Here is an 18,354-nt window from a genome sequence, read left to right as displayed (position 1 = left end):
TCTCCTCCCCTGCAACATGTGGGTAGGCATCTTCCCTGCAGGCTCATTTTAAGGATGTGAAGAAATAAACCATGTCTACCCAGGTCAGGACCTGACACATGGCAGGTAGTCAACAACTGCTGGATGCTCTTATTAATAATAATAACTTGAACTGAAAGATTATTTATTCGAGCAACATTTCTGTGTACCTGGCATTTGCTAAACACTGTGTTAAAATTAGGAATCCAAAGAAACAGTCTGTGTACCCAGGAGCTTTGCATACTGTTGGGGGGACAGCAAGTCACCAGGGAGCTGCCTACTCATGAGGGAGGCATGCCCAGAGTGCTTTCGGGGCACAGAGGTAGCCACTGTAGAACCCACGGCAGCACCTGGGCTCATGCTATGGCTGTGTAGGACTTGGAAAGGTCAGCGTTAACGTGGGATGTGGTGTGGAGAGGAGCGGGGATGATGTAGTGGGCGAGCAAGAGGGACAACTTGAAAGGCTCATATATATGTTGGGATTGGGTGGTTGGAGCATCTTTCCCATCTCTTTTATTAGGGGTGTGTATGTGTGAGACAATGAGAGAGAAGTCTTGAGGAATAGGATCCAAGGGCCTGCTAGGACATGCAGGAGGATGTCCAAGATGCTTTAAGGATGCCTTCTCTCTGTGATATGCTGCTTTACCATTAAGTCAATCTGGCCCTTGGTGAGGCTATGAGCACCTTCTCATTTGTCTCCTGGTTCCTCCTGTCCTGCTCCAAGGCTTTTAACTCCTCCCAGCTATTCAGCTAAGCTAGCATTTATAAAGCAGTTCTGGAGGAGGTGGTGGAGGGGGAGGCACAGACGCAACACCATGTGTCTGTGCAGCTGCTGTTAGTCACATCCATTAGCTTAAATATAAGGCAATGGCAGCCCCACAACTACCACCTGACACCTTTCTTCTGGCACTTGTACATATCCTGACATGACCGTCTTTACTTTCAGTGTACTATGGTAGTCAAGAGCATGGCTTTGGAATCAGACAGAGTTCTGTTACTTGCTAACTGAATTTGGGCTGGGTATTTAACTTCTCTGAATCTCAGTTTCCTGATCTGTGAAAGGGGCATAATAGTAATAGTATCTAGCCCATAAGGTTGCTGTTAGTCTTAAGTGAGGCAATCCATGGAAAGCTGTTAACACAGTACCTGACATGTAGTTCACATTTAGTAAATGTTAATTGTTGGAGTTGCTGTTATTCCTCACCCCAGAAGCTGCAGCTGTGTGTGTGTGTTCATGTGTTCGTGGTTGGTTCTCTGGGCCACCAGTGCAAGTCCTGTAGGTGGCAAGACCTGACCTGCCTTCCCTTCCAGAGTTGTTCTTCCCTTGCACTCCCTGGGGCAAGTGTCTGGAGCCAGGGGTGCCATTCCCACCATGGGTGTCATTCCCACTATGGGTGCCTCTACTGTACACCCAGAGGGGCAGTTTTCTTCTTAGTGAGTTGTTTCATGGATTTCCTTTCTGTCCTGTAGCATAGCTTCCCTCGTCTCAGGGCTTCCAGTTGGACTTGGGGTTTGGGCAGGGTGATAAGTCCGGGACTGATGTCTCTAGTTCAGCTTTCCTCTCCTCCTTTTAAGTCAGCCTTCCCAGTGTTTGCAGCAGCACCCCTCTTTCCTAGTCACCCATGCTCCAAACTAGTCCCAGTCCCCAGGATGCCCTTTGTGGGGGCCTCTGTGGTGCCCTGTCCTCCTTCACATTGCCACCCTCCCTGTCTAGCTCCCCTTTTGTCTGGGACCACCTAGTGCAAGAGCTTGATGGGCCTCGCTGTCTCCCCCTGCTCCCTGCCTGAGTTACTCCACGCATATATCTTTGTAGATAATAGATGTTTAGTCTGAAGTGCTCCCTAGAATTTCCAACTAGCCCTGTGAAATGAACACTTGCTATGGCTGAGAAATGATTTTCACAGCAAGTAAACAGCAGAGTCCTTAAAGACCAGGTACCCCGTCTGCTCTGTGTCTGTGGTCTGTTACCTTGAGACTAGACAGAGATTGTCAGCCTCTTACTGCATGTCTGCCTCCCTGGCTTCAGATACTGTTCTCTTGGTTTACTGTCAGAATAATTGTTGCTTGTAACAGCCAAAAGCAGTGTAGAGTTAGTGGGATAGAATTGTAGTCAGCAGCAAAGCTGTTACCTGGCAGCTCAGTGGGAGCCACTCCTCTGGCTGATGGTGAGGAATCAGCAGCCCTGGGAATCAGCTCCAGGAAACAAATCCTGTGTGGATTTCTAGCTCCTGAGAGTTGGATAGTGGATGGATTCATTCAGTCTCTAGTCTGTATCCTCAGTGAGAAGGCTTCAGATTTAAAGTCTGACTTTGAATATACTCCATCACTGAGACAAGAACGTATTTCAGAAAACCAGCTATGGGAGGAATGTGACAATAGTTTGGTAATAACTGGCACTAATCATATACTTAGGTAGGAATTTTTAATAGAACTGTTTTTTTAATCTCTCAAGAACTTTGCCGAGGATTGAAGAATATTACCAGGATCAAGAATTGTTTGTCTCTGTAGGGTTTTGTGTATCCCTTCTTTTAGTAGACTGCTATTGACAATTTACTATATGTCAGGAATTATGTGCAAGAGCTAACACTAAAAATCCACAGCCTTGGCCCTCAGTGTGCATCACTGGTTGGCAAGATAAACAAGGTAAGAGAGGATTGCAGTGCAGCGTGGAAAGTGCTGTGATGGAGACATATGCAGAGTGTGGTTAGGACATCCGGAAAAGGGGCACCTCACTGTTGTGACTAAGGGAGGTTGGATCAGAGAAAGCTTTGCAGAGTACCCGCACAGTGGATTGGAAAGGAACAGGGACAGTGGATTGGGTAGGCTCAGTGGGTGCACTGAGGGCCAGACAGAGGCAGTGTGACTGGCAGTCAGTCACAAGAGCATGTGAGGTGGGAGGTGATGGTGATCTGGAGTAAGAGGGTGGCACTGGGGACCAATAGACGTGGACGGATTCCAGAGCTATTAGGAAAGCTGAGCACGGGATGTGAGAGCCAGGGAGTGGTCATGAATGACTCCCAAGTTTCTGGCATGGCTAGCTGGGTGGGTGGCCGAAGACCAGCCCAGAGGAGCAGGTTTGGTAAGGGGTGGGAGTGATGAGCTGATTTTGAAATGTGAATTTGGAGGATCTGGGGATGTTCCAGTGCAGGTGGCCAGGAGGCTGTTGCGGTCTCCAGACAGACCTGAAGTAAAGAGCCATTTGGGGGTCATCAGCTCAAACTGTTGAAATGCCTTGAGTGGGAGAGCTTACCCAGGGAACACAGGGCTGTGAGGAGCTAGGACAGGAGCTGCCTGTGAGCTGCCCGAAAAGGAGGCTTGAGGAAGAGCAGCGCTAGAGTGTTAGCCATTCTGCCTGAAACTGAATGTCTGCTCATTTTCTGGTCTCAGTATAAGTGACACTTCCTGAAGGTGGCAGTCTTCATTGCCCCTTTCTTTTTTCTTTCTTTCTTTTTTTTTTTTTTAAAGATGACCGGTAAGGGGATCTCAACCCTTGGCTTGGTGTTATCAGCACCATGCTCAGCCAGTGAGCAAACCGGCCATCCCTATATAGGATCCGAACCTGTGGCCTTGGTGTTATCAGCACTGCACTCTACCGAGTGAGCCACGGGCCGGCCTTCCATTGCCCCTTTCTGAATGTGGTTAGGCATTTCTGCTGGGCTCCCACTGTGCCCTGAACTTCCTCTAACGTGGTTCACGTCTTTGTTAATAGGGCTGGACATTGGGGAGGTAGGGCCGGGCATTGTGTTCACTCCTGTGTTTGCTGTGCCTGGACTGGAGCAGGTGCATAGGAAATGGTTGTTCAGAATGTGTGCAGGCCAGGGGGTGGAGACAGTGTCCAGGATGGGGAGGTGCTCAGCAGGGAGAGGCAGGTTGGATTGTAGTGATGAGCACCACCCTAGTCAGGTAAACCGAGGCTTAAGGCCCACTTTGCTTAACCTGGCTCGGTCTCATTTCTTCACCTCTAAACTGAGAACAAGGATGGTAGTTAACAAGTAGTGAGGATTAAATGAGATGATGTGTAGATGCAGAATCTTCTTTAGGCTTCCAGTACTTATTACCCAGTGTTCCAATTATTTTTTGTCGTCTGAATTTCATGAGGGCAGAAGGCAATTCTCTTTCATTTTTTTTATCCTCAGCATTTGGTAGTTAGCAGCTGTTTGTTAAAAAATTATAGGTGGATCATCTTGCAACTCTAGGTAACCAGACATACAGCTTGAGTGTTGACTAAAGCTTACTGGAGCCCAGTGAGTGATCTGGGGCCGCTCCTTCTCAGATACATAGTTCTGAAAAGAGATCACATTGACAACTTTTTCGGTGCTGGGCCAGCCGTATGAAGTGGGTCCAGGAGGTGTGTCTCTTTTGGGTCATAAGCTTACTGTTGAAGGGGTGGCAACTGTCAGATTCTCATATCTCGTCTGGCATGTGCATTGCCAGGGTGGGAGTGCTTCTGGCTCAGCACGGGCCCGACTTTTAGATGATGTGGCATAGTAGCAGCTGCACGTCCTGGGAACTGTTGATACTCGCAGTGGGAGCCAGAACAGATGTAGTGAGCGCCTTTTGATCTGTGGGGTAAAACTTGTGGAAACTAGAAGACTTATTTTTCATGCCCTTATCCTCTTTTTAAATTAAAACAAACAAGAGTAGCTATAACTTTGGGGTAAACTTTGAAATACAGAATTAACAGCACAAAAAACCCAACCATGATCCCACCCCTCTGGCTGAACTCCTCTTTATTTGTGTCATGCCTCTATTCTAATTGAATTCGGGTCACTGAGTTATCCTAGTTTTGAAAACCTGGACATGCTGTGACCCCAGTGCCAGCACCTTTTGCCATTCTTTTGTGCCGTAATAGCAAGTTTTGTCCAAACTCAAATGAAGTAGCAAGATGTGCTGTACAAAGCACATAGGCCATTGTTAATTGACACATTTGTTGAAAATTTGCATAACTTCCAGATGAATTAGTTTTCAAGCAGTCTGTCAGTGTAACCAGTAGAACCAGTTCTTCTTGATTATTAAAGAACCATACCTTTCTACCTTTTCTGGAAGCCTAGTTAACGAAGTCAGTGAGGAATTTTATGTCACGTTTCACAGCCGAGTGGAAGTAAGATTGTCACTATTTGCTGCTTAGGCAGTTGGCAGGGAGATGAAGGATAGTGGGATAGAAGGAGCAGAGGGTAAACAGGACTCTGGTCCTTCTCTGAAACTATTTGATGGTTTAAGAAGCTCCCACCACCTCAAAGAACAGGGATGGTACAGAGGCAGCTGTCACTGTGTGCTGGTTGAATTGGCTGTGAGATCCTGGGGTGACACCAGGCCCATCCACGGTTGTTGCCCTGCTGCAGTTCTTTCTGGACAAGCTTCACGAGTAATAGTCTTTCTGGATTAATACCACATACATGGTGATCTTTAAGGGAATGCTGTTCTTCTGCAGTACTTTATGATGTGATTAGAGCATTTGGTGATGCAATCCCTATTAGTGCTCAAGCCTAGCTATTGTTTCTTAGTTTCCCAAATGTTTCCCTGGTCCCTGCTGATTTTAGAATCAGCTGATTAGGAAATTAAAAATTATATAAAAGTGTGGAGTGTTTTTAAAACCTCTCACTATTTAAAGTCATTATTAATTAAATTATTCAACAAAATCTTTTACGTACTTACTGTGTACAAGGCTTGTATTAAGATTCTAAAGACGTGGTGAGCAATAAACTAGACAAAGACCTGCCCACACAGGGTTTATAGATTGATGGAGAGATAGACTTAATTAAATACGAAATTTCAGTTGTGACTGGTGCTAGGAAGGAGACTTACATGGGGCTGCTAGAACCTGGTAACAGAGAAGGTTTCCTGAGGAAATAATCCTTGGCCTGAGATCCTTATGGATACACAAAATTCACAAGGCAAAGAGGGAAAGGAAGGTGTTTTAAGCAGAAGGAGCTTGCCTGTGGGAAGGACCCAGGAGGGAGGGAGCAAGGCGGGTTTGGGAGACTGAAGGCAGGCCCGGTGGCCAGCACACAGATGAAGGAAGAGGATGGGAAGAGAACAGATTGGACAAGTAGGTATGGGCCAGGCTGTGCAGGGGCTCATAGGCCCTGTGAAGGCGTTGTCTTCATCCACGACTAAGCCGAAGCAGGCTGTGTTCTGAAGGGATTGCTCCTACTTTAGAGTGGAGAATGGATTAGAAAAAGGACAGGTAGACCCGTTGGAGTGCTATTGCAGTGGTCTAGGTCAGAGATGGTAATAGCTTGGAATAGGGTGGTGCTGGTGGACATAAGAGAGGACCTGGGTTCTGTATATATTTAGTAGGTAATATTGGTAGAATTTGGGGATAGATTGGATATTGAGGGTGGAGGAAAAGGAGGTGTAATGGGGGACTCTTAGGATGACTTCTAGACTACATGCTCTTGAAGGGAAGCACAGAACTGCCCAGGCAGTACTAGCAGTGTTATTCACGCTTGGAGCCTTTCCTGGAGCGTGGTGAATCAGAAGATTCCCACTGAATTCTCGAGGATCAATTGGAGTGACAGAGTTGTGCCTTAGAGGACTCAGTGGAATAGTCATAGGAGGTAACTGTTTCAGTTGGTGTTGATGAAGCCCCAATGTTCTTCCTCATGCAGCCAGCCAGTGTCACTTAGGTCCACTCCTAGGACGTATAGGTGTTTTCTGTTGTTTTTTCTCTTCAGCCTTCTTTGGCTTCTCCACAACCCTCTTCAAGGCTTTCCCTGGGCACTTTGTGAGATTCTTGCTTTGACCTGGTTTCGGGTGGGTCTAGCAGATGCTTCACTGATCATTCTGCCTCCTTTTCCATCTTATCCTGCTTCCTTCTTCCTGCATCAGAGGCAGTCTGGCATCATCTAAGAACACAGGATGGGCCAGAAAGTCCTGAGTTTGACTTCCATGTCTGCCATGTGCTAGCTGGCTGTCCTTATCTGTAAATGGAGATAATCGTGGGTACGGTAACTGCTTCAAGGGCTTGCTGTGAGGATTAAACAAGTTAATAAGTATAAAACTCATTAAAGAATGCCCTTATGGCTCAAGAAATGTTTGTTAGCATGATTCACCTCTCAGCCTCAGTAAGGGCTCGCCTTGTATCCACTTTGGAAAGAGGGACAGTAGACTTTGGCATTCACAGATTGGGCATTTGTGATCTGTCCACAAGGTGACCCTTGAGTCAGTTATTTGTGATGTCGCTAAGGAAGAGATTGTGTTTACTCATTCAGTTGTAAAGGTCAAGTTGCATAGCCTTTAATCACTCATCCAGCAAATTTGTGATGAACAACAGCTTATATTTGGTTCCCTGCACTGGCCAGCTGCCAAAAAAAAAAAAAAAGACAACAGCTTATACACATTTGGAACACAGCATGATCAGGAATAGGATGGACATGTGGGAATTTCATCTTGTCCTGGAACCCACTCTAAGATCCACATCCAAGACTCAGCACATCCAGATGTGGGCACGCCTATGTCCTTGTTGGTATCCACCTCTCCTCTCCTCCACTCAGCTATGTTTATCATCCAGGGTTAATGAGCAAAGGATGGTACAACTATTTTCTCTTAAGTATATTGAAATATTATCTCCATATTTGTTTTTTGTTTTTCTTATGGAGCACTTCAGTGCTTTTGTGAAATATAGGGTGTAGGGACTATAGGACATTGCCAATGACTACTCTCCGTTATGTCCTTCCTGGTCCCTCCCCACCACCCAAACAGGTAACTTCTGAAAACCAAATGAGAAGAACAAAACTCAAACATTTTTTTGAGGGGAAGATTTCTTTATGATTCCTGTTTGTATACCCTGATTTGTTGGAGACCTCTAGGTTCTCTTCTTGGCATTGGTATATATTTTGATTGGGGGAGGGGAGAGAGTTGATGACTGTGATGATGGTACTTACGTTTTCCTGAGTCGATTGTAAGAATTGCATAATGTATACATATAATTTTTTTTGGAGTCTTTACCAGAGAAGAGTTAGATTTTAGTGATGATTGAGTATAGTGTGGCACTTTAAACTCCAGTGCTCAAATGCTTATATATTAAGATTTTTATTCTTAGTTTGTTACCAACTTTCAGCAACTTGATCTACTTTCAATAAAATCAGTAGCTGAGAACACACTTTTATTTTGTACAGCATGCCTGAGCAGTCCCTTCCTCGGATGTGGTGTTCTCTTAAGAAAGTCTAGTCTAGTCTTTTGGTGTTGTAGTGGGTTCAAAGTACTTTCTATTGCAAAAGATAAGATGCAGAATAATGACCAGATCTAAATCATTGTGGGCTTCTAGAAAACAAGTCCTATTAATAGAAAAATGCCATTTCTTTTTCCATGGCTTCTGATATTCTTGTGTAGTCAGAGTCTTATGGAATGAGGACCAATTTGGGTGTTGCTAATTTTAGGACTTTCTGATCCACAGAAAAAAGAATTGAGGAGCCTCCTGAGTGGAGTCAGTTTAATGTGGGAAACAGGATTGGGAGAGAAGTAGAAGTTACTGTACTAATGTGAGAGACTTGAATAATTGTAACTCTTAAACAGTATATTTGAATTTTTTTGTGTATTAGTTTTCTTTTTCTTTTTCTTTTTTTTTAAAGATGACCTGTAAGGGGATCTTAACCCTTGACTTGGTGTTGTCAGCACCACGCTCTCCCGAGTGAGCTAACCAGCCATCCTTATATAGGGATCTGAACCCGTGGCCTTGGTGTTATCAGCACCACACTCTCCCGAGTGAGCCGTGGGCTGGCCCTGTGTATTAGTTTTTTGTTGCTTATGACAGGATACCTGCACTGGGTAAGTTATAAAGAAAAGAAATTTATTTCTTATAATTCTGGAGGTTGGGAAGCCCAAGGTCCAGGAGGTGCATCTGGTGAAGACCTTCTTGGTGGGGATTCTCTGCAGAGTCTTGAGTTGGTGAAAGATATCACATGGCAACAGGGCAAGACTGTCCTTACATGCTCTCTTCTTCTCCTTATAAAGCCACCAGGTGCCATGGTAATCCATTAATCCATTAGCCCATTAATCCACTCATTAATGGATCTGCCATCATGATCAAATCACCTCCAAAAAGGCCCCACCTTTCAAATACCATAATTGAATTTCCCACCCTCTTAATACTGTGACAATGGGGATCAGATTTCAAGGTGAGCTTTGGAGGGGACATTCAAACCATAGCACTTTGTTTACTCAGGAGAAAATGAAAGAAAGGAAATCAAAGAAGCATAGATACCGCCATGTCAAACAATTATAACAACTCCCATTTACTGAGTACGTGTGCCAGGTGTTTACAACCCTCATATTAGATAGTATTGTTTTTATTTTGCATAGGAGGAAACTGAAGCTCAGTCAGGTTAAATGACATGCCCAAGGTCATGTCTGTAGGTACCAGAGCCAGCTTTGGATTGTGCTCCCCAAGTCTGTACTGTATTATTTCTGTTTTTAGAACACAAACAGAGAGAAGGTAGGAGAGACACGGGGAAAGATAAAAACTTAATTATTAGTACTGTGCTATATTAAAAATACAACTTTCTACTTTAAAAAAGGTAAATTTTGGGGCTGAACCCATGGCTCACTCGGGAGAATGCGGCGCTGGGAGCGCCGAGGCCGCAGGTTCGGATCCTATATAGGGATGGCCGGTGCACTCACTGGCTGAGCGCGGTGCGGGCGACACCAAGCCAAGGGTTGCGATCCCCTTACCAGTCACAAAAAAAAAAAAAAAAGGTAAATTTTGTTTTAAGGTACACATGGATTCCCATTTAGTTTGTGGGTGCAAATACGTTTTCTCCGTCAGATTTTCTGTTTCATGGAAAAAACAAAGAGTATTAAATGTTCATCCTAGAAAAGTAGTACGACTTTGAGGAAATGAAATGTCTGTGTTGTGTCCTTTTAGCACTTTGATACCAAGTGCAATGGAAAGAAATTATGTTTTGGAAACTTTAGGGATATTACCTCTTGGAATTTGCCCCTCTGGCTGGATGAAATTAATCCGAGAACAACAATTTTAGTTTTTTAACTGAAAGCTGTTGATAGGAGCATTTATGAGTATTTTGATCTTTGAGAGCTTCATTTTAACTTCACCCCCACTCCGCCCCAGTTCTTTTCAAGGTCATTGGTCTTTCTGTCAGGGCGCTTCCCTTTTTCTACCTTTCCTGAGGTGCCCCAGGTCCATCACGCTTTTGAGATGTACACTCTGAATGTGGACTTGGTAAGAAACCATGAATTAAGTGACTTTTTGAGAGAACCAGTGGAGTGAAAACAAGCAGGTTGCCTCTCAGCCTCTCAGCAGATCCTCGGGAGCAATAGCTGACTTTAACTCCAATGTGCTTTTGTCCTGTGTGTGGCAGATCCTTGTACAGTGAAATACAATTCACTTAAGGGGATTTTTCTAATTCTGGTCAGTTTTGTGGTAAGACTGGTTTCCTACTATAAGCAGTGGATGCTACAGTGATTTTCCCTTTTGTAGTAGGAAACTGGAGATCATGTTGTTAGACTAGCACACTGCAGTAAAGAATGTGGGCCCTGATGATGGGTATTGCTTTGCCCCCCACGGATTTGTCACCCCACTTCCCCTGGGTGACGGAGACGCAAAGGATTACTCAAAGCCCATCGCTTCTGAGCAGTGAGAGACCCTGAAGTGGGTAATCTCCCGCCAGAACCCTCAGTGAGAGGCATTGCTTCCTTGGGAAATGAACCCCGAATTGGGGTTCTCTTCGTCTATTTATTTTCCAGACCAGGAAGTTACAGGAAGAGAACATAGGTGGGGTTATAGTTTAACAATATAGGCTGGTAACTTTCAGTGAAACAAGCCAAATGACATTCCAGTAAGGCAATTAAGTGGTCCATTAACAAAACTTAATCTTAGCAAACATTCCTTCTCCATCCAGCATTTTCCAGTATCTACACATATCCATCAGTAACCTGTCTGTCCTTGAGCCAGCAACCTTGCTGTGTTACAAAATCTTTTATCTTACACCAGAGACTTCATAGCCTGAGGAAAATTTCCAGTCCTCTGCAAGGTCAATATTTGAAACTGCAAGGCTTTGGAAAACCAGGCCCTGTGAAGTACATTTGCTTTAAGAATCCTCTACAGATGGGGCTTGGGCTGATCTTTGATTAGTAACTTATTTTTCTTATAAAACCTCAGACAAGTTACTGAACGTCTTTAAGACTCAGTTTCCTCATCTGTAGAATGAAAACAATACTAGTCCTAGAGTTGTTGTGAGGATTAATGAAATACTTATGAAGAGTGCTTATCTGGCACCTGGTAGGAGATTACTAAACCCCAAAAAGCGTTGTTGGTGTTAGCACTGTAGTTAAAGCATGAAATGAGGTGGAGGATGAGACTGGCAGCTCAGATTGTGAAGGGCTTCAATTGCTACGCACAAACTTGGGTGCATTTGTTATCACTGCTCAGCAGCCTGTCTGACTTAGAATTTTTGGAAGTATTCCAAGGAGGTGAGGTTGCTGGATGATCTAGGTTTTGTATGGGTAAGGTCGTAGTATAATTTATTTAGTGGCATTTGAGGCAGGGGCTCACATATATTTGATGATTGGATTACTTTTTCTTAGACACTGGCTCTTCAGCAGCAGTGTACAGCTTGTGGTGCTGTTCTGACCTCTCCTGTCCCAGTCTGCAGTGCTGAAGGAAGTCTGATGAACAGAGGCAATTTTAGTAGGATTGAATGCTGTTAGGAATCTTGGTTTTTCTGTCATCCTCTTCCAGTGCTGAAATTACCACTGGCTTCACAAAATATATGGCACATATATGGTTCCTGGATGACTTAGATGCTTTTGGGGGTTTTCCTTTTCTCTATTGGATCGATTTGTGGTCAGCAACTTGGTGCCAATATTAAAACATTTAGGGGCTGGCCGGTTAGCTCAGTTGGTTAGAGCATGGTGTTATAAAACATTTAACATTATTCTAGGGAAGAAGAGGAGCCAGTGCTTTTAAAGTGAAAAATGTATACTAAGCTTTTGGGGTATTTGACAAAGATGAGGGGGAGTGGGAAAAGGTCCCCAGCCTCTTCCTTTTTTCTTCCAGGAAATGCTCTAGCTGGATTGATATTCATGCCTGAGAATGTGGTTACATACTCTGAGTGATTTGCAGAGGAGAGAGTGGGTCTGTGGCAGTCTTCCTTTTCCATTTCTAGTGAGAGAAAGCACCAAGGACCCTGCCTCCTTTCTGGACACAGATGCTCAGACTCACTTCCATTTCGTGATTTCGGCCTTACACTGCCTCTCTTTTGCACTGTCTCATGAAGCAGGCCATTATAGGTTTTAATTCCATTCTTTCAGATGGAGATACTGAGTCCCGGACACTTACCCAAGATGCTCCAGAAGTCTTTATAGGCTAGGACCCACCCAGGTTGCTGATATAGTCCTGTGCTTTTTCCTGAAAGATGTTTATTAGAGATAGTAAATACTGTGTGTTGAATTCACTCTCCTGCTTAAAATCCTTCAGTTGCCCCCATTGCCTATAGGATAAAGCCCAAACTCCTTAAAATGCATGCAAATCCCTTTAGGCTGTGACCCAGCCCCAGCCATATTTCTCACTTCTCTTGTAGCATTACTTGCCTCCGTGTGTTTGCAGCTTCTCTTTTCTCTCCTCTTCCCTCTGCTTGTCCACTTACTGAACTCATGCACATTCCTTACATGCCACTTCCCTAGAAGGACTGGCTTGAACAGTTTGCCATGCCCTCTCTTCCCTCTACTAGTCTGCCTACAGTTAGGTGCCCCTCTTTTGTGCACCTGTAGCCCCATGTCAGTACCTTTATTATAGCATCTATCATATTATATTATGATTGTAAAAGTGTGTTGGTATTGTCTAGTCTCCCCACTGGACCACAAGCTCCTGTTTATCCTTGAGTGCCTGATACCTAGTAGTTGGTAAGGATTCATTTAAATTATCCTTGTCTCTTATAAATGGCCTTCTCCTTGCCCATGCACAAACTTAGCTATCTTTAGAAGCATAGCCTCTTCTGCTTTAAAAAAAAAAAAAAAAAAAAATATATATATATATATTATTTGGAAATGAGGCAAAGAATAATGTGGGTGTTTTTGTTATTGTTGTTTTAAGTTTAGGTTTTTAAAAATCACTTTCTTCTTTATCTGGTGTGTGTTTGGGGGAGGGGTGGGGTATGGTCTTCAACACCCAGAGAGGTCATGTCAGGAATGTGGTGGTAGCAGCCAAGGAAAGCCATCCAGGGGTGTTTTCATCAGCTGAATAATGGCAAGACTATATGAGGGCATTACTATTGGAGGCCACACACATCCTCACCTCACCTAAAACCTACATGCTCAAGGCTGCAGATGCTACTTCCAGCATTTGACTCTTTTCTGCCAATCTTACTTGTGATTTGGTGGCTATGACATTAGTTCCTAATCCTGTGGCTCTAGAGATATTGCACATTGACAAGTTAGGTGACATTGATTCTAGTCATTTGTGGTTTCTCTATCATTAATGCAATTAACCTAAGTCATTATCTTTGGTGACAATTAATAGAAACCCACTCTAACTAACTTATGCCAACGGAGGAATTTATTATATAGGTGTGACTCATGGAACTGTGGGCCAATGGCTGGACCTCACAAAAGCCTGGAAAGCCACAGGAGTCCAGGCCATTATTGTTTGTGTGTCTGGCATTTGGCTTTTATCTCCAGTGTCCTCTTTGTGTGTCTCATTCTCTGCAGAACATCTTTCTCTGCTTCCTTGCCTTTGTGGCCAAATTTGCAAGTCTGTGTTTAAACCTCCAGCTTGATAAGCATTTCTTAACCCTTCAGCCAAATTAATAGAAGAGATAAAGTGATTAGCTATCCTTCGTAGATTCCCTATGCAGTTGACTGGGGAAGAGGAAGTTCACTGCTGGAGCTAGTAGTCTGGGGAAAGGGAGTTTTGGGTTGGACAGAATCCTAAAAGGCATCTCCTTTGTTTTGTTTCTGGAATATAAAGAAAGAATTTCACTATTTAGAGCATTAATGTAGGTAGTTTGGGATCATATATATTCTTTATCATCAGAAGATGATACCTCTTTTGAAGTAACAATAAACTAGTCTTCTCCAATTAAGGCTAGTCTTGCTCCAGTGTTTGGACTGAATTCCAAGCACCAGTCAAAATGATCTGTATAGTTTTCTAACAGCTGATTGAATTTAATGAATAGCTTTGCTTTCTCCTTAGAGAAAGATGATAGAACCTGTCAAAAATAATTGTGCTTTACTGTAGTTCTTTGCCAATAACAGATGATGAAAACTCTCAATGAAAATTTCAAAATTACCAAAACACTTCTAGCATTTACATATGCAAGAACCCCAGACCCAATGTACAGAATCATTTGGGGAGCATTTTACAAAACCAGAGGCCCAGTCTGCATCCCCACTCTCTGAGTCTGTAGGCTTCTGGTGGGGCTGGAGTGTCTATAGGCAGCAAGCTTTCCAGATGATCTGATATGCCCCAAATTTGAGAAGAGCTGCCTCAGAGGGACTTGATTTGTGGGCATTTCCTGGGATGGAAATCGTAGTCACCTCCAAAATAGACCATGCTCCAAATGGGTTCTCTGGAAAAGCCATGGCATTGTTCTTCAGCCTCAAGATGGGCTATTTAATCTCTCCCCACCTCAGCTGTGCCTAAGTTTCTTCTACTGCCTTCTTATTTCAGTCTGAATTGACAAATTCAGAAAATTTATCCTATCCAGAGCCCTCTACCCAAACAAAACAAAACAAAACAAAACAAAACAAAAAACCCAGTTTTATTCATACTAATTGTGTCTTGTAGAGTTTTCCACAGTCAGGATTTGACTGACTGTATCCCCATGGTATCATTTGACATGTTTCTCTGTTGCAGTGTTCCTTATAGATTGGTGATTGCCATGGAAGCTCAAACAGATTGATAGATATTTTGGCAAGAACACTTTATGGATGGTGTGGTAGACTTCATGATGAGGCCCACCATGCCTCTCTTTTTGTTATGTTAACAGCCATTTATGTTTGTGGCTTTGGTCCATTAATTCATTACGGCTTGCTAATTATCTTTGAATATCAAAAAAATACTGAACCCAAAATGGAGGCACTTGAAAGTTTTTTTTTTATTGAGAAACAGTGACACAGAACCCTTGCCTTGATTCTCTATTAGAAGTGACTGCACCCCTTGTCTTATGGTTTTAGGTAAGTTAGAATGGGCAAAGAATGTTCCAGCTGTGTTTACTGAGCTCTGGTGTGCTATAGACTAAGTGGATCAGTACTGACTTGACACATTCGTATTTTCCTATTCTTACCTTCAAGCTTTTGACGTGTCCATTTTCAAGGACACACAATGTTCTTTTGCTTTCAACCCTTGATTCTTACTGGAGGGAGAGGGAAATCATGCTGTGGCATGTCTTCTGTGCTCTTTCTGACTCTGTTTGAGCTTCCTTACTTTGCTGTGTGACACCCCAACTTCTCCCTTTAGATAAGAAGTGCCCAACCCTGCCCCTCTGCTTGGGACAATTAACAATTGTCAGTGCTAAGTAATTAGTTTAATATATTGAATATCCTTGACTTGTTGGAATTTTTTGTCTTCCTTTAGTTAAAAACACTTTTTAAAAAAGTAACTAGCTTGTCAACTAAAGTCTTCTAAGGGTATGGGACGTTTTAGTGTGTGTTCTGAAGGCATGGCTTTATGTTCTTCATTTTGAGTCATTAAACAAAGAAAAATATTACCCTTTGCTCTTCTTTTTTAGGAAATTCACACAAACGAAAAGGAAGTAACAGAGAAGGAAGTAACTCTTCACTTGTTGCCAGGTAACAGTCATGTTAGCATCATACCTCACATGCAGTTCAAAGCCGGTGATAAATTATGTCATCCCTAGTACCACTATATATAAATTCCTTTGTTTTCATCGTCTCTTGTGTAACAGTAATGAGTTGGACAAAAATATCAAGGTCTTTAGTTCAATAACTACACACCTGGGTCTGAGTATTATAACACCCACAAAGAATTTTTCTTGTTTCCTCTTTTCCCAAGCTGATGAAAATAAACATGGGAAATTCTCACCTCTTTATAAGCAAATGAGGCATTTTTCAAGTTGTCCTATTTGGCCCCGTCCTGTATTCTGCTCCCAATCAGGAAAGTCCCAGTGCTCTCCCCACCTCCTGCAGAGCCAGGCACCCCATATTCTCTTCCTGACACCCAAGTCTGTAGCTGCCCTGGAGTAGTGCAGCTGCCTGGGCCTCCCATGGTGGGCATTGGGGGTGGCCTCACGGCCTCTGCTTGTGCATCTGAGCATGTGTACCAGGGATATGGGGTTTACCAATCCTGGGGCCAACAGGGCTTTCCTCTGTGGTCATTGTGAAGGAGCCTGGATTGGTTGAATATTATTGAAATGAAGGAAAGTGCCTATAGCTTCAGTTAAGTTTTAATCATTTCTGAGTCCAGGAACAGAAACTATTTGGTAGGTGTTATCCTCTCCATATATGGGATAGCCTGTGAGCTGTGTATTTAATTCTTTTTCTGCTTTCTTTTTTTTTTAATCCACAATGGCTTTTTTTTGTACGTAAGTTTTTTTTTTTTTTTTTTAGGTACTTTCCTAAAGAAGAGGCCTCGTTGTGGTACTTTTAATTTTATTCTATTTTATTGAGGGGATAGGAACATGCAGAAGTTTAGATCCCTATATAGGGATAGACTTGGACTGATCTACCTTATTTGGTAAAATACATTGGAATCCTATAACTTTTTTTTGATGTTCTTAAATTTCAAGGGCCTAGGGCCGGCCGTGGCTCACTCGGGAGAGTGCGGTGCTGATAACACCAGGGCCACGGGTTCGGATCCTATATAGGGATGGCCGGTTGGCTCACTGGCTGAGCGTGGTGTTGACAGCAGCAAGTCGAGGGTTAGGATCCCCTTACTGGTCATCTTTTAAAAAAAAAAAAAAAAAAAAAAAAAAATTTCAAGGGCCTTTTTCTATAATAATGACCTAAACCTAACTCCTGTTGTAAATTCTGAAATTAACTTTTATTTTTAACTTAGTCTGATGTACATATACTCTTCCATCTCTTGGATTACCTGATGGTCTATTCTAGAAGGTGTGCAGCTGTGAGTACACAGTTAAGTTCTCTGAGTTTTAGTTTCCTAAACTAAATTAAGATCATTTCTGGCTCTCACCTCTCCTGATTCTAGACTCTGTATCTTGCTTAAACAAGTTGATAACCGTGGTGCAGCATGCACATTTGCAGAGGTTCTCACCAGGAATGTTGGATTAGCTACTATATGCTGATTTCTGGTCCCTAGTACCTGACCACAGGATGGGGCTGGCCTGGTCTTGGGAGAGGCTCACTGTTAAATGCTGTTACACGTTGGGAGTTGAAAGCACAGGAAACCTTGCTTACATGTCTTCCACCTTGGACTTAGGTGAGATGCTTTTTCTGGGACTCTTAAATCCTAATGAGGCCCTGACTTCATTGTTTTCTTCTAACTCTGTGGTCTCTCTAGAGACAGACCTAGTGACTGATCATCTTCTTATTTCCTTAGTGTTCCAGCCGGAAATAATTACTCCTTGAAAGACAGGGGAGAAAACACAGCATAATATGTGTTCCTCAATAGTCTGAGTGTCTGAAACTCTTGTTTTCATACTGAAAGCCAGACTAAATGAATTTTGAGCCAGAAAGTAGATTTAAAGACCTTGAAAGAGATATCCAGAAGGAGATTCTGAGGGGAAGATGGTTATCTGTTGGATGAGAAGAAAATTCCTTTTCTTTTTTATTGTAAAATATTTAATACTTAATTTCCCATTTCCCCCACATTTTCCTTTTTCCTGCCCTCACCCAGACACCCAGCCCTCATGAGCTTCTCCACTTCTCCAGGGAGCAGAGAACAATTACTACCCCTGTGCTAATCTTTTTGACGGGAGAGAGAAGTACTCCCTGTCTCAGGAACCGCAGTCTCTCGTGGGCTGGGTGCCCACAGCTGGAGCAGGAGAGGTGACACACTGAGAGGAAACACTCTCCACTAAGAAAGAGCGGAAGCAGTTTTTTCCCGACAACCCTCTGACCTCCTGTTTCCTCCATCCTCCCAGCGTGGAGCAAGCGTGAGGGTGGTCCTGCCATGGAAGGTCGCAGCACCTCTCTTGTCTCAGGAAGCTGCCTGGAAGCACTGGGTGGGAGACACCCCTGCACCCTCTCAGCAATTCCAGTGTTAAAGATGGCCACTCTGTTGGTTAGAACATGGTGCCAATAACACCATGGTCAAGGGTTTGGATCCCCGTACCAGCCAGCTGCCAAAAAAAAAAAAAAAAAAAGAAGTGACCACTCTCACAGGGAGGTGGGCTTGGGTCTCCATTCCAGGGCTCATTCAGGGTATCACTTCTATGGAACATCTGTTTGGGTCCAAGTAAC

At 43.5% G+C, this 18,354-nt stretch overlaps 1 protein-coding gene across 1 annotated transcript in view; it reads left to right on the top strand.

Annotated features, from left to right (window-relative positions):
- The window catches only part of MTMR12 (myotubularin related protein 12), a 63,383-nt gene that overhangs the window by 8,326 nt on the left and 36,703 nt on the right, over positions 1-18,354 (top strand). Inside the window, exon 2 of the mRNA XM_063086440.1 lies at positions 15,705-15,765. Within this exon, the coding sequence (XP_062942510.1) occupies positions 15,705-15,765 (61 nt within the window). The remainder of the gene's footprint in view (positions 1-15,704; positions 15,766-18,354) is intronic.

Source organism: Cynocephalus volans, chromosome 2 (assembly GCF_027409185.1).
Source record: "Cynocephalus volans isolate mCynVol1 chromosome 2, mCynVol1.pri, whole genome shotgun sequence".
Classification (NCBI taxonomy): domain Eukaryota; kingdom Metazoa; phylum Chordata; class Mammalia; order Dermoptera; family Cynocephalidae; genus Cynocephalus; species Cynocephalus volans.
This window is presented reverse-complemented; position numbering and strand designations above follow the sequence as displayed.